The sequence below is a fragment of the Dermacentor andersoni genome, chromosome 5 (assembly GCF_023375885.2).
Source record: "Dermacentor andersoni chromosome 5, qqDerAnde1_hic_scaffold, whole genome shotgun sequence".
In the NCBI taxonomy this organism is placed as follows: Eukaryota; Metazoa; Arthropoda; class Arachnida; order Ixodida; family Ixodidae; genus Dermacentor; species Dermacentor andersoni.
The window spans coordinates 203,302,763-203,317,688 of record NC_092818.1 but is presented as its reverse complement, the minus strand read 5'-3'; the positions used below and the strand labels follow the sequence as shown (position 1 = coordinate 203,317,688).

The window sequence follows — 14,926 nt, the reverse complement described above, 5'->3', positions numbered from 1 at the left end:
TTTAAGAGCGGAGCGCGATAGATTTCAAAGATCCCCGACTGCTTGTCACGCTTCCCCGCAACCGCAGGTTTCTTGCGACTGCGCGGAAACGAGCCCGGTGGTGTTGCAAGAAACCGAGCGGGCCGCGCCGCTCAGGAAAGGGGTTTGTGTTTGAGTTTCTGCATAACAGAATTACGTTTGCTGTTATATTTAAACTAAACTCCGACGCTATCATATCTGTAGGTTGTGTTCAGGTCATACTTTACGATTTTTCTGATGTATCTTACTTTGAGGAGTTCAATTAGTTCAGGAACGCATCTGGGCGACGCAGAGGGCCTGCGTGATTGTGGTTCGGAACGATGTCACCAAGCGACGTTCGACGCAGACATCAAATATTTTGTGCCATGTGGGCCTTAACGATGTTGCAGTAATAGCGAGTAAGGATTTGGACACTATTTTGAAAGCGTGCCGCGTATACAATGCTTCGTACTTTGTGTATGTTATCGTCCTGGTGGAATCATCCCGTGATTGTGACTTGTAGAAATAAACTTTTCCCAAATACATCGTGTTAATATGCACGTACCTTTGTTCAAGATTCTGTCACCCTGTGTCGTGCGCTAAACAGGTTCACTGGTGATCCACCATCACAGAGTAGAATGGCTCACGATATTGTGTGTGTGTGTTGGGGATATCTGGCATAGAACAACTTGCGACAACGCCCACCTCATGGCCACCCAAAACAAGCTTTCTGGCTGCGTTACTGGTCAAATTGCGCAGGACAGTGGTAATTAAAGATCGCGCGGAGAAGCCTTCGTCATATAGTGGTCACACATAGGCTCATGGTGACGAACACTATCGCGAGGTAGTCTGCAAAAGCCTCACATTTTTGTCTTTGTACCCGTTAAGACCCTCTTACAAAGGTTTCAGGCAGAAAGCACTTTCGGACCGCGGAAGTGTCTGGAACAAGGGCAAGGTTAGGCGTACCCGACACGTCGAGGGTGCGTCCGTAGTCCCTCACGGTGAGCTCCTCGCTGCTCACGAAGTAAGGGAGCGCTGCATGCGAGGCGCAGCGCACCTCCATGGCTCCGTGCCAGAAGTGGCTGGGCTGCGCCACGAAGGTGACGCGAGAGTGGGCGTGCCACAGGCCCTCGGCGTCCAAGAAGTGACCGTTCTCCACGACTTCCTCGCTGCCAGTTGGCACCTGTCGAAAAAAATAGACAGCGGTTGACGGAGGAAGACGCCGAGTGATTACAAAAAAGAACGTTAGCTAAGGAATACGTACTCCTATATATGGGTATGGCGTACAAATTGCTTACAGGGGGTATTTTCGTTGACCTCACGAAAGCGTTCGATGGGCTTAACCATGACATTTTGCTAACCGAATTAAAATACGCAGAGGCTGCTAACGCTCTTGTCTAATTATATCACTATTTATTTATTTACTTATTTATTTATTTGTTTGTTTGTTTGTTTGTTTGTTTGTTTGTTTGTTTTGTTTGTTTGTTCATTTATCATACCCACAGGGCCAGAGGCATTATAGAGGGGAGTGTTACAAACGAAAATGTGGTACATAGAAAATAAACAAAACGCAGCGAGTAAGATGAACAAAACATCATGTTAAAATACAACAGGTTTCTTTCTATACAATGTTAGCTGCTGCGTCACAAAAAAGAAGCTCCTGGTTATACAATGTTAGCTAAAGTTTCACGAAAAAGGCTGTTATCAGTAATATTTAACATATCAGCGCGAAGGTGTTTGCAATCTATACATGTGCGACGGAGAAAAACACTGGGAAATATGCATAGATAGGTCTCAACTTCATGACAGTGAGCCGCACGAAGTGATATGCATAATTGGGTCGTATAAAGAATTGCGTGTGCAGTGTAGGATGACGATAAATCCTATGAAAGAGCGCTAGACGTAATTCTACGCCGACAGACAGTAAAAAAGGAAGACTAAGACTATGTTTCATGGAAGAAATGCTCGCAGTTCTATTATAATTAAAAAAGCTAAATCGAACAGAGTTATTTCTAGGCCGTTTACAGGTTATCCTGGCCAAGATCCCATACAGAAGTAGCGTATTCTAAGTTAGGACGTATTAGAGTTTTATAAAGTAAGTGTTGCAGGTTACATAGTGAGCTAGCGAAGTTACGGTGTAAATAGCCTAACATACGGTTAGCGTTCTTAAGGTATTCGGTGCGAATTGACCATGACAGGTTTGTAGTTATATGGACACCTAAGTACTTGTAAGAGCTAACTGTTTCTAAAGGAACGCTGTTCAAGTGGAAAGTGGCATATTGGCGAAAAATACGGGATACATATAGTACTTTACATTTGTTAATATTTCGTTCCATTAATCACGAGTTACACCAGTTAGATATTGAGTTAAGATCGAGTTGCAACCTGTTAACATCCGGTTCATTGGTTATCTCGCGAAAAAGATTACACAGTCATCAGCGAATAAGTGTACGTTAGAAGATAGTGTAGCAGGAAGGTCGTTAATATAAATGAGAAAAACAAGAGGGCCCAGAACTGAACCTTGGGATACCCCAGAATGTACATCACTGAAAGAAGAATTAACACGATGAACTGTAACAAACTGAGTGCGGGTTGTTTGAAAAAGCTTGATCCCCGTGAGAAGGTTAGGATCTAGATTTAGCTTATTTAATTTGTACAAGAGAAGTCTGTGGCAAACCTTGTCAAGCGCTTTAGAGAAATCTAAGAAAATACAGCCGGGAAAAGAAGATCGATGCAAAATTTGGTGTAGCTCGTGAGTGAATCAAGCCAGTTGAGTGTCACACGAGGAAGTTTTGTGAAAGCTGTGCTGAGCTGGGGTGAAGAGTTAATTATACTCGACAAATTTAACAAGGATAGAAAAAATTATATTCTCAAGTAGTTTACAACATCTAATAGTCAACAAAATGCGACGGTAGTTATTTGGTGAATTTTTGTTACCTGACTTATGTTGGGGAACCACCTTTCCGATCGTCCATTCTTTAGGTACTGTTGATGTTCAAACAGCGCTAAACGACAGGACCAGAATGAGGAGGAGACAAACACGGCGCTGAACTTACAACTGATTTATTTGAAGTAAGAAGTCAACATTTATACGTACACAACTGGGCACGCATGCGCCCGGTCATACATCGATGACCGGGCGCATGCCGAGAATTTTCTTCTCGGCAAAAACGCATAAACCCAGCATTCCTTTTCGAGCAATTGTCTCTGAACGCCAAACTTGGCAATTGGTGGTATCATCTTACCTCAATAAGCATTTGTCAGCACTTTCCGTGACTGACCCGTTTGTTGTGCCTAACTCGGAGGCAGTCGTAAAGTTTCTCTTGCAGGAGAACCCGGCTTCGTGCTTTGGTTTTAGCATAGACGTGGTCGATTTATTCTATTCCCTTCCCCATAATCAACTACTGCAATGTGTTCAGAATTGCATCTCAGACCAAAACAATGAGTGCGCATTCCAAAATAATTGTGGCATTTCGAGTGGATCTTTCATGGAACTTTTATCCTTTTATTTAGAGAATACCTATGTAATGTGGGAAGATAAGGTATTCAAGCAAAAGTCGGGGGTGTGTATTGGTGCAAAAATTGCCCCAATACTTAGTAACATTTTTCTAAGTTATGTTGACAGAAAAATAGAGAATGACTTAAAGGGAAGGTTTATTCGAATTTTTCTATACGTGGACGACTTCCTAATTATAGTTAAGTCTAAGGGTGCTGAATGTGTGCCCGACTTACTCGATGTTTTTTCTAAGCATGGGTCTGGACAGAGCAACGTCCTGCAGTTCTTGGATCTGAGTTTGACCTTTTTGTCTAACCATTTATGCTGGCGATACGCTCCCAGGAGTGAAAAACCTCTTGTAAACTACGCGTCTTGTCACTCTAAGCTTGTTAAATTCGGAATTGTAACAGGATGTATTGGTATGGCTGTCAAAAAATCGTGTACTCATCAAATGTCCAGTAGCCTGATGGTCCAAGCCCAGAGATGCAGAGAGGCCGGTTTTCCAGATTCTGTAATTGTGGCTGGTGCTAATAAGATTATAAAAACGCTGAAATGTTCGGAACAGGCCAAACAAAATGTCGCGGGGAAAAAAGTTGTTGTCATGCCTTATGAGCCCGCGTTGTCACATCGTTTTAAGAGAGTAGGGGCCAAGTATGGTGTGAGGGTTGTTTTTTCTGCTCCGATGAAGCTGGGTAAATTAGCGGCAGCTGTTCAGAGGAAGCAGGAAGGTGTTAAACGGAATGCTGCTTGCAAGGTCAATCATGTCAATAAGTACATCAGTTGCAAGAAGGGCGCTGTCTACCAAATTCCTTTATCTTGTGGCCAAACTTACATAGGCCAGACAGGCCGTTGCATCAATATTAGACTGATGGAGCATGCCAATTCATTAGACAAAAAAGACACTAACCTGGCAAAGCATTGCAGTATTTGTAAATGCGTAAAATTGTTATTTTTTCATAGTGACAAGACTACCAGAGAAGTCACTGAAGCATTTCATATCATCAGAAAATCTAATAGTTGCGTTAGCAAAACATCTTTAATCTTGTCAGCGAAAGAAATGGCATTGCTGCATAAAGGGTAGATTGCTAGGCAGGTACAACGCGTGCGAATGTTGGCAGTCCGATGTTTGTATCTGATCATCGATGTATGACCGGGCGCATGCGTGCCCAGTTGTGTACGTATAAATGTTGACTTCTTACTTCAAATAAATCAGTTGTAAGTTCAGCGCCGTGTTTGTCTCCTCCTCATTCTGGTCCTGTCGTTTAGCGCTGTTTGAATTTTATAGTTACCATGCAACACCAACTCGCCCAATCCGCTGCCCTTCTACTGTTGATGTATCTAGGGACTGTTGAAAAGGCTTTGTAAGAATAAGCGAACTAACAGCATTAGTACTTTTAATAGGGAACAATATGTACACGAAAATGGTGTGTTATCATCACGATGTACAATGAATAATGGCGTTCCGCAAGGATCAATTCTAAGGCCATTTCTGTTCATAACTTACATTAATGATTTATCATCAGTTATATCTGAAGAATGCATCCTTTACGCATACAATACTACGATATTTATAACAGCGAGAAACTAAAATAAGCTAAACGACAAAGCTACAACAGCTCTAAAAATTATAATTCTCTCTTCATGTAAACAAACTTCTCGCTAACACTGCTAAAAGTAGCTACGTTAACTTTGTGCCTAAAAACACTCATTTTACGTCTGATAATTCGCTTGTAATAAATAACACACCACTAGACAGAGTCAATAATACAAAATTGCTCGGTGTCCACTTGGATGTACAGCTTTCATGGCAAACACATGTTCATCAAACAACACCTAAGATTTACGGGAAAATACCTCTTCTTTACAGGTTACGTTGCATTTTTCTGTTAAAGACATTGTTAACATTATATTATTCTTTCGCACATTCCCACATTTTATATGCCATAGGAATTTACAGATTAACTTACCAGACAACGCTGGAAGCCCTTAAAGTAGCACAGAACACAGCACTACGCGTTTATTCCTTTTATACAAAAAACAGACCCTGTTTCATATGCTTATGGATTAGTAAACATACAACCCATAACAGTTTGTATCAATTATCGCGTTTTACTACTTGCTTAATAACTTTTACATTGAATTGAATTGTGGGGTTTTACGTGCCAAAACCACTTTCTGATTATGAGGCACGCCGTAGTGAGGGACTCCGGAAATTTCGACCACCAGGGGTTCTTTAACGTGCACCTAAATCTAAGTACACGGGTGTTTTCGCATTTCGCCCCCATCGAAATGCGGCTGCCGTGGCCGGGATTCGATCCCGCGACCTCGTGCTCAGCAGCCTAACACCATAGCCACTGAGCAACCACGGCGGGAATAACTTTTACATAAGGCTGTTCTATGCCCGTCAGTAAAGTTTGCATTTCAAAAATCCACATATTCAATACGTTCTAACTCAACTGTACCATTATGCACGCCCTACATATGGACTAATTATGGATTACACTCACTTCTTTATATTGCCGCGAAACTGTGAAACACCTTACCGTATAACATCACATCATCTATATCATTTTATTTATATTAGCAACTTGTGCGTTCATCCACTTAGCTTACGATAGTAATCATTGTAAAAAAAAAGACATTTTGCACGCATTTATAACAAAGCTACTCCAATATTTATTTCTTTACCTAGTTATTCACTTGTAATTACTTATGTTAAAAAACGGACCCCTGTCATAACCCTCGAAAGGGTTCTGGGGTCCTACGTGTATAAAAATAACACGTCATTATATGTATCAGAAACAATAAAGATTAATTGATTGATTGGTTAGTTGGTTAATCGATTGATGGACTGATTCAAATATAGGTCCTATCGTCTAGCCTTTCGCTCTTCGAAAATGAAAACTAGGACAATACTTGCACAACTGACCGACCTACATTACTTGAAAAATAAAGGCGCAATAAACAGAAGCAATCACATAATCTAAACGAGTGTAATACCTCTCGTTAATTTGCTTCAGATTGAAAGAAAACTAGCGAACACACACGCAAACAACCACACACCCAAAGAAAGGACGCCAAGGCATATTAACGACTGGCCCAGCTGCAAGTCCTTCAAGGTTACAGTGAATACTACAAGAATGCACCTGAGGCGACCAGGGTTGTCTTGAGGAGTGCAAAATGTAAATTCATTCGAATAAGATAGTACATGTCAAACAAATATGCAAACAAAATCGAAAGCGACACAGAAATCAAACGGGGCGGCATGATTTTAAGACTTGCAGTGTTGTATGTTGCGTTCTCTTCATGCGAGACGAATTAAGCTGACGGTGATCGTACTAACTACTTTCATCTGATTTAGCTATCAGTGCCATAGTCCGAGGTAAGAATGAGAAGTGCGCGTCCTGCGAAACTGTGTCCCTTATTGAATATCGCCTGACACCACCTACACGCGTTTCATGTTGAAGGCAACATTTGCGAGAACTCCTACTTCGTAAAAAAGTCGCGTGCGTAACATACATTTTACAGGTTTAACGAACTGTTTGGAATAATAAACGAACCTGTGTTTGCTCCCTGCAGCTGTGGTCAGCGAAACCAGCCGTGGACGCTCAGGACTTTGAGTTTTGGTACGTGCTTGATCACCATTGCTACATTTAATCAGCTGTTACACGAAACCTCATATGATTTCCGCGCCGCTGTCGAATGCGTTTCCATTCTGTTTACATGCACTCATTTATTCTAATGACAAACCGGTAAACTGGTGTACGCCTTGAATGGTCCCTCAAGCTCCACTTCTTCCTCTTCTTTCTCTAAATCAAGACTGCAATACTGACACGTACCATAGCCGCCTATATATATATATAGGCGGCTATGCACGTACACGCTTTGTCATAGCCGCCTATATATGGCTTTGTTCTTACAATTTCGATCCTGGTTTTCGCCGCGCCAAAAGTGTTTTAGTTTTCTCTCCATGAACGTAGATTTTTTTCCCGCTTTTCATTAAGATTTGCGCGCAGTATTTTATTATTATTGCTTCACGAGTGGCATAGCTACTAGCTCAACGGATTGAATGTTGCACACTCGAAAATTCTTACTATCAACTGCACTCCTTCTCGAATGATCGAGTGGAGTATTCGAATATTCGAATAATATTCTGCGTGTGTTCGGCTAGCACTGAAATAAAATATTTATTTCACGAACAGTTAAAGTAGCTAGGAAGAGGGGACGCAAGACAAAAAACTAGACCAGCTGTTACGACTGCGTTAAATCCACGGAATAAGAGTCTTTGTTGGATATACACGCGGCTACGCAGGTGTAAATGCTACATGCTAGCAGAGGATGCGGCGCGATATCAAGAAAAACTAAGTTATTTATGGTATATTGCATCACAATATATAGAAATTTCGACTGTCTAATTTTATTTCAGTACAGTGCATGTACATGATAGGCAATTTAGTTTTTTTCCCGTCAGATTGGAAATGATGTGCCCGTTTGTTCACGTAAATTCGCAGGGAATCCACCTACGGCTAGAAATACAATATACAAGGCTGCGAACACGAGGATTGAGCCACTTAATGTGTGGAAATAGCACTCAAAATAAAAAATTCCCTGATATAACAAAATTTTCTCCATTCTGTTTTCTTTTTCACATATCTGCCACTAATGTCGACAAATTTTGCAGCATCCATGTAGGCTTAAACTATTTATCTAAGAACAATGGATACCTGAAGTCTAAATTCAATTAGTTGGACTAATTGTGCGATAATCTACGGCAGAATATTCAATTCGCTTGAACAAATGATGAAGAAAAAAGATATTGTCACGTTCCACGACACAGCCGAAGGAAGTCGAGGTGCGCACGAGGAGCTGGCCGCTGCTTGTCGGCCTTGCATGACCATCCCTTGCTCTACGCTAAGCATCTTGCCAATGAATCCATCCCATCCGCAACAATTTTGGTGGACGTGCTCGGTATTTCACTCTAGACGACTAACCCCCTCGACGCAGCAAACGGTTGGCCGGGATACCACCGGGAGACGCTGACATGAGGGATTCGGACCGAGGCGACGTTCGCGCGGAAACCGCGCAAGAAAACATTCGCCCAAAGCAAGCTGACTGCTGGACACCTCATCGCAAAGCACGCGCATTCTCAGGCAAAGCGAACGCGGACGTCGAAGACTGCCAGAGCCGCCACAATGAATGGAGCGCCTCTGCGCAGCTCTCTAACATTGCCTTCCTCCTTGCCGGAACTGCCCTTATGTGGTTCGACCACAACGAGGGCTCGCTCACGACTTGGGACAGCTTCGTCGAAGAGATAAAGAAATGCTTTGGTGATTCGCTTTCGAAAAAGAGAAGGGCTGGGCAGACACTTTAACGACGAGCGCAGTTACCGGAGAGACGTGCACTACCCACATTGAGGAAATCTTGAAGCTTTGCAGAATTGTCAACGCAAGTATGTCGGACGAGGACAAGGTTGGACGCCTACTCAAGTGAATTGCCGAAGGTGTACACAGTTTTTCCTATCTCTAAGGAAGACCTTACTACCCCTTCCGACTTAAGGCGTGACTGTCGTACGTTCGAGGCTCTTAAAACACGCCGCATTGTTCCCAAGTTTGGTCGGCTGAACAACGTGACCAACGTAGCAAGTGTGGACGTAGCTTCCTCTAACGACCTTGCTGCTTTTGTACGGCGAGTCACCAGAGATGGCTCATTTGAAAGGCCCAGATGCCAACGGCGCGTGCCACCAATGCTCCGTTGAGGAGCGCTACTGCGAGGCATCGGCAGCCTGGCCACGACATGCATACAGCGACGATTCCGTTTAGAACAATAATGGCCAGAGCACCATAGTCCAGCCACAGCCTACGAGTTTCGAACGTCGACATGACAGACAGCCGCGACATGCGTCTCCCGTCAACAACACGCCTTGGAGATTGTGCCCAACTTCAATGAAAATCGCAGGCCACTAGTCTGCTACAGCTGCGGGGTTCAGGGACGCATCGCGAGGTATTGCCACCGTCGCCCACAGTGGGCTCCGCGAGATCGCGAATATTCACCCTGCGTCCAAGAAGCTGCATCCTGGCAACCATTGTCCCTTTTTGTAAACTACATCGAGTGATGACGCCAAGAAGTGACTCCCCAGTATTTTACCGCAGCCTGCCTCCACCGCCGACCCGGACACGTCGATCGCCATCTTCACGTCGCCGATAGCCTACACCGCCCTAGCTGAGAAACTAGCTGGTGCGACCGATGGAGGTGAGGTCGCAGAACGGTCACTTTTTCACATCCCCTCTGCCTATCGTTATGTTAAATACAAAAGTGTGTGTTTGTGTCGATGGTGTAGGTACTGTGGCTTTGGCACATACTGGTGCTTCTGTGTCTGTGATATGTCTGTCTTTCAAGAATCGCCTAGGACCGAAAATGATGTTTGCTTGGGACGGAAATACACATTTCGCAGAGTTGGCGGTGAACTGTTACGTCCTGTTGGAGTATGTTCAGTTGTGATAACCGTTGGTGGAAAAGCATTTCGAACGGAATTTTCTGTACTCGCACACGCAACGCATGACGCAATTCTTGGTATTCACTTTTTACGGGAGTGTGGGGCACTATTAGATTGCAGGGCTGGTGAAATTTCATTCAGCAGCGATGTCAGACCACCAGCACTCAACGACGTTCCAACCGATTGTCAAGAAGTATTTTCCGTGTCCACTGACGTACGTGTGCCTGCACAGACGGCAATTTTCAACATAGTGACATCGTCGCGCGCCCGTGTTGGTTTTTGCTGTGGATTAACTGAACCCGAATACGTCAACGACCTAAAGAATGCACTTGTCCCTCGCTCACTTATCGAAGTTGTAGAAGGTTGTGCATACGTGTGGACGGTGAATGTGTCTTCCTCGTCAGTTATTTAGCCTGAAGGACTGAAAGTAGCACGCTTTGAGGAAGATGGTGGTGTGAGCACTCGTGCAGTTGCTACTTCCACGAACGGAAGCTCGTCGCTCACTGACCACTCTTCAATATTTAAGAGCATCATTAATAAATCGCTCCCTTCTTCCCACCAACAAGTTCACCGACAAATGATCCTTGCCCGCTATGCTTCAGTGTTTGACTTTGCACAAGAACGTCTACATTCATCACCTCACATCCCGCGTACGCCACCGCATCAATACTCAAACAGCGTCGCCAATACGACAGAACCCGTACTGCGTTCCTTCAGCCGAGCGCAAAGTGATCGTCGAACAAGTTACAGACATGCTACAGAAAGGCGCCATCCAGGAGTTCAATAGTCCGTGGGTGGCTCCAGTTATTATAGGTCAAGGAGAAAGATGATTCATGGAGATTCTGCGTCGACTACAGGCGCCTAAACGCAGTGACATAGAAGGATGTGTATCCTCTCCCATGTCCAGATGAGGCCATTGACTGTTTACATTCGGCCTCGTAGTTGTCCACTGCTGATCTGCGCTCAGGCTACTGGCAGATACTTATGCACCCCTTAGACAAGGAGAAGACAGCCTGCATAACGTCGGGTGGACTCTTCGAGTTTAACGTAGTGCCTTTCGGTTTCCAATGATTCATGGACACGATTCTGCGCGGACGTCGATTGTAAATATGCATGTTTTACCTGGACGATGTCATTTACGGCAGGACATTCCACGAGTACAGCCAACGATTGGAAGTTTTTCTTGACTGCATACGGCAAGCTTGACTGATATTGAATTCCAAAAAGTGCCACTTTGGCGAGCGTCAAACACTTGTATTCAGTTTCCTCATCGACAAATAAGGCATCCGTCCTGACCCGCAGAAGCTTGCAGCCGTTCGCGACTTCCACCAGCCGAAGACGGCGAAAGACCTCCGAAGTCTCCTTGGATTATGTTCATACTTTCGCCGTTTTATTAAGGACTTTGCGCCCCTAGCACAGCCGCTCACGGCATTCCTTCAGAAGGACACACCGTTTACATGGACTACTGAGTGTGAGTCTGCATTCTGTCAATTAAAATTTCTGCTCACTTGAGCTCCAATTTTGCGCCACCTTGATCCTGAGGCCCAATCTGAGCTTCACGATGCTAGTAGTCTGGGCGTCGGAGCAGTACTCGTGCAGATACATGGTGGACGACAACAAGTCATCGCCTACACAAGCCGTACTCTTACCAAGGCTGAGCGGAACTATACCGTAACCTAATTGGAATGTCTCGCCGTTGCCTTCGCCCCCCACAAGTTTCAACCATTCATGTACGGCCGCCACTTCACGATAGTGATAGACCACCACTCTCTTTGCTGGTTGGTTGGACTACGCGATCCATCTAGCCGATTAGCGCCGTGGTCATTAAGGCTTCAAGAATATGACTTTTCTATCACATACAAGAGTAGTCGCTGCCACGCCGATGCTGACTGTTTATCTCACCTTCCATTAGCAAGCATGCGAGATACGGACGATGACTTAGATGAATACCTCCTTACCGTCTCCGCACATTTTCCTGATGCCACCGCCTTCAAGCGTGAGCAACAGCATGACCCTTCCATTCGAGCTATTCATGACGCCACTCGGTTATTAGCACAAGGCTCAGCTTTCATTATTGTTAACAATTTACTGCATAAGACGAATTATTCTGCTGACGGTTCTCCACTTCTCTTCGTGATTCCCCAGACATTGAGACCTATGATCCTTCAGGTCATGCACAATGACATCACGTCAGGCCACCTTGGCTTTGCTCGGACGTCCCACCTACTGTGCCAGCGTTTCTATTGGCCCAAGTTCTGGAAGACGGTGAAGCAGTGCGCTTCCAGCTGTGCAATTTGCCAACGCCATGAGCAGTTAACGAGGTCTTCTGCAGGTACCCTGTAGCCAGTTGAACAACCGACCTTGCCATTTGAAAATGTTGGTGTCGACTTGCTGGGTCCCTTCCCCAAGTCTACTATCCGGACGTCGCTGGATTATTGTGTGTGGGCTATTTGACCGGGTATACTGAGACGGCGGCACTTGCTTCGGCCACAGCAGCTGACTTTTCATATTTCCAACTATACTCCGTGATTCTCCGCCACGGTGCTCCATGCGTTGTGATTAGTAATCGTGGACGGCAGTTTACTGCGGACGTTGTTAAAGAACTACTACGTCTTTGTAGATGTGATTACCAGCACTCGACCCCTTACCCCCGCAAACCAACGGCGTCACTGAGCGCACCAACATGCTTGCCATGTATGTCTCCACAAATCACAATACTTGGGATTATATTTCACCATTTGTTACGTACGCTCGTTAGATCGTGTCAAGGCTCGTTATGATGCTCGACATGTGCTCGTCACATTTCCTCCTGGGAACTTTGTTTGGCTGTAGACACCTGTGCTGAAAAGGGGCTGTACACAAAATTTCTCTCACGATACACCGGCCCATTCGTCATACTGCAACACTTGAATGACGTGACATATGTCATCGCAAGATTGAATTCGCACAACGGACTGTCACCTGAAACGCAAATCGTGCACCTCGCCCGACTCAGACTGTACCACCATCGGGCTATGCCTCTCGCTCGGAGAGATTCGTCTGCCCCCGGAGAAGCTGTCACGCTGCACGACACAGCCGAATGAAGAGAAAGTAAAGGTGTGCACGAGGAGCTGGCCGCTGCCTTCCGGCCTTGCATGACTGTCCTGCCCCTTGCTCTACGCTAACCATCTGTCATCTTGCAAATGAACCTATCCCATCCATAACAATATGGTTCGTCCCTCTTTCATAGCAATCGGTAGAACAAGAAAGTGAAACGTTTCTCCACAGTAGCTACCACTTGTTTGCTTCGCAAACCCACAGTCCGCTGCAGCGAAAGGCGCACAATTTCTTTTTCGGCTACGGCGTTCCAGGTTTGCTTGGCGCGCAGCGTTCTGTTGCCGAGAAGCGTCCTGTTGCCGGGTCGCTTCGGCGAAAGTACGAGCAATGCGTCTTGGGATGCAATAACGGCGTCATTTCTGCCAGGCCACCTACGCGACTTCGTGTGGCGCCTAGGGTGGCAAGTGCTTCCAACTCGTGGCAGGTTAGAGCCGTGGGGCCTTGTCCCACCTTCGCAGTGTCCAAATTGCCCACTTCAAGAATCCAATAAACATGTGCTGCTGCAATGCGTCGTTGCCAGGGTATTTTGGAGGGCCGTGCATACTGGTTTCCGTGGCCTTGGAATTAACCACCTCATCACTTCTGGGCGCTGCTCACGTGGCCTCTTTGCGCGACTTTTAATTGCTGCGGGGCCTTTTGTCTATGGCGTAACCGGCGCTAGGCTGTTGGTGCGGGACGTCGTCGCCGCGCCCTGTTTCCATTTCTGGGGAGGCTCCACTTTGAACTATTGTCGTTTCTGTCAGAGGTGTTGTTCTTCCTTGGGGAAGAAGAGTTCCTTTGACAGTGGTCATGCCGTTTCCTGTCTGTGTCTGATAGCCGCATACGGGTTGATTTCCGACCAGCCTGGTTCTTGTAGCCAGGCCATCAGAGGTGTTCACTGAATGTGTACAGAATGTAGGTGCCTGTGACTTTTGTGTGTGCGTGATCTCGTATACCTGATCATTTTTGTATATACCTATCTCATAGCAATACCTATCTCATAGCAATGTCTCTGTCGCATCATCATTGTACATAACCATTTTGTACACTGTATATATCAACATCATTTTATATAACCTGACAATTAGTTTCTGTGTAACTGTGTGTTGCGTGGGTCTGTGTGGTTATGTCTTAGTGAGTGAGGACTCGGACACTTCTTTGAAAACGTGCCGTGTATGCAGTGCTTCGTACTTTGTATATGTGATCGTCCTAGTGGAATTCTGCCGTGACTGTGACTCAGTGTTCGTATCGTCTCTTGTTGAATAAACTTTTTTCTAAACACAGCATTTTGGTACGGCTCCGTAGTGTCTTAGGTAGCCAGTTGAGTTGCGACGCGCTCAGCTTCAGGAATGCGAGTGGCAAAGTTCGCATTGAGCGCCGCGAACGCGCCAAGGCGTTCTGCTTCGCGCTGGCGTCTCTAACCGGACCAAAGGGAGGGAGATTTGCCCGTCGACGTCAGTGCCTTTCTGTACTGTTCAGCGCCGCAGTTCGTGCCTTCGGAAGCGAAGCAGTAGGCGGCGTGTAAGCACTGGTCTCTGCTGCTCTCTGCAGGCTACGAGACGTCACAGGCTAATAGGAAGTGTTAGGCCGCTCATCTCTCGAGCATGCAGAAAGGACGGTGTAGGGCTGCATGATTGTTTTGTATATACTTTTGCAGTGCCGCGAGTTGCCCATGCGTTTTGTGAATAGGGAGGCGTCCACCCCCCAGCGCGTCGGGCAGCAACCGTTTCTGTTTTTGGAGGGGTCGGACGGCCCGCGTGGTGTCGGGTGACGAGCCGAGGCGCGCCGGGGGGGGGGGGGGGGGGGGGGGGGCGCGGTGCGAAGGCGGAAAACGGATTCGGAGAACTTGCTCTTACGCGCGCTGT

General features: G+C 45.8%; 1 protein-coding gene across 2 annotated transcripts in view; it reads right to left on the bottom strand.

Moving 5' to 3' along the window:
• LOC126531848 (uncharacterized) overlaps positions 1 to 14,926 on the bottom strand; it is a 724,626-nt gene that overhangs the window by 82,576 nt on the left and 627,124 nt on the right. For both annotated transcript variants that reach the window (XM_050179589.3, XM_055071564.2), the window contains exon 5: positions 964 to 1,180. In XM_050179589.3, coding sequence (XP_050035546.1) covers positions 964 to 1,180 — 217 coding nt within the window. The remainder of the gene's footprint in view (positions 1 to 963; positions 1,181 to 14,926) is intronic.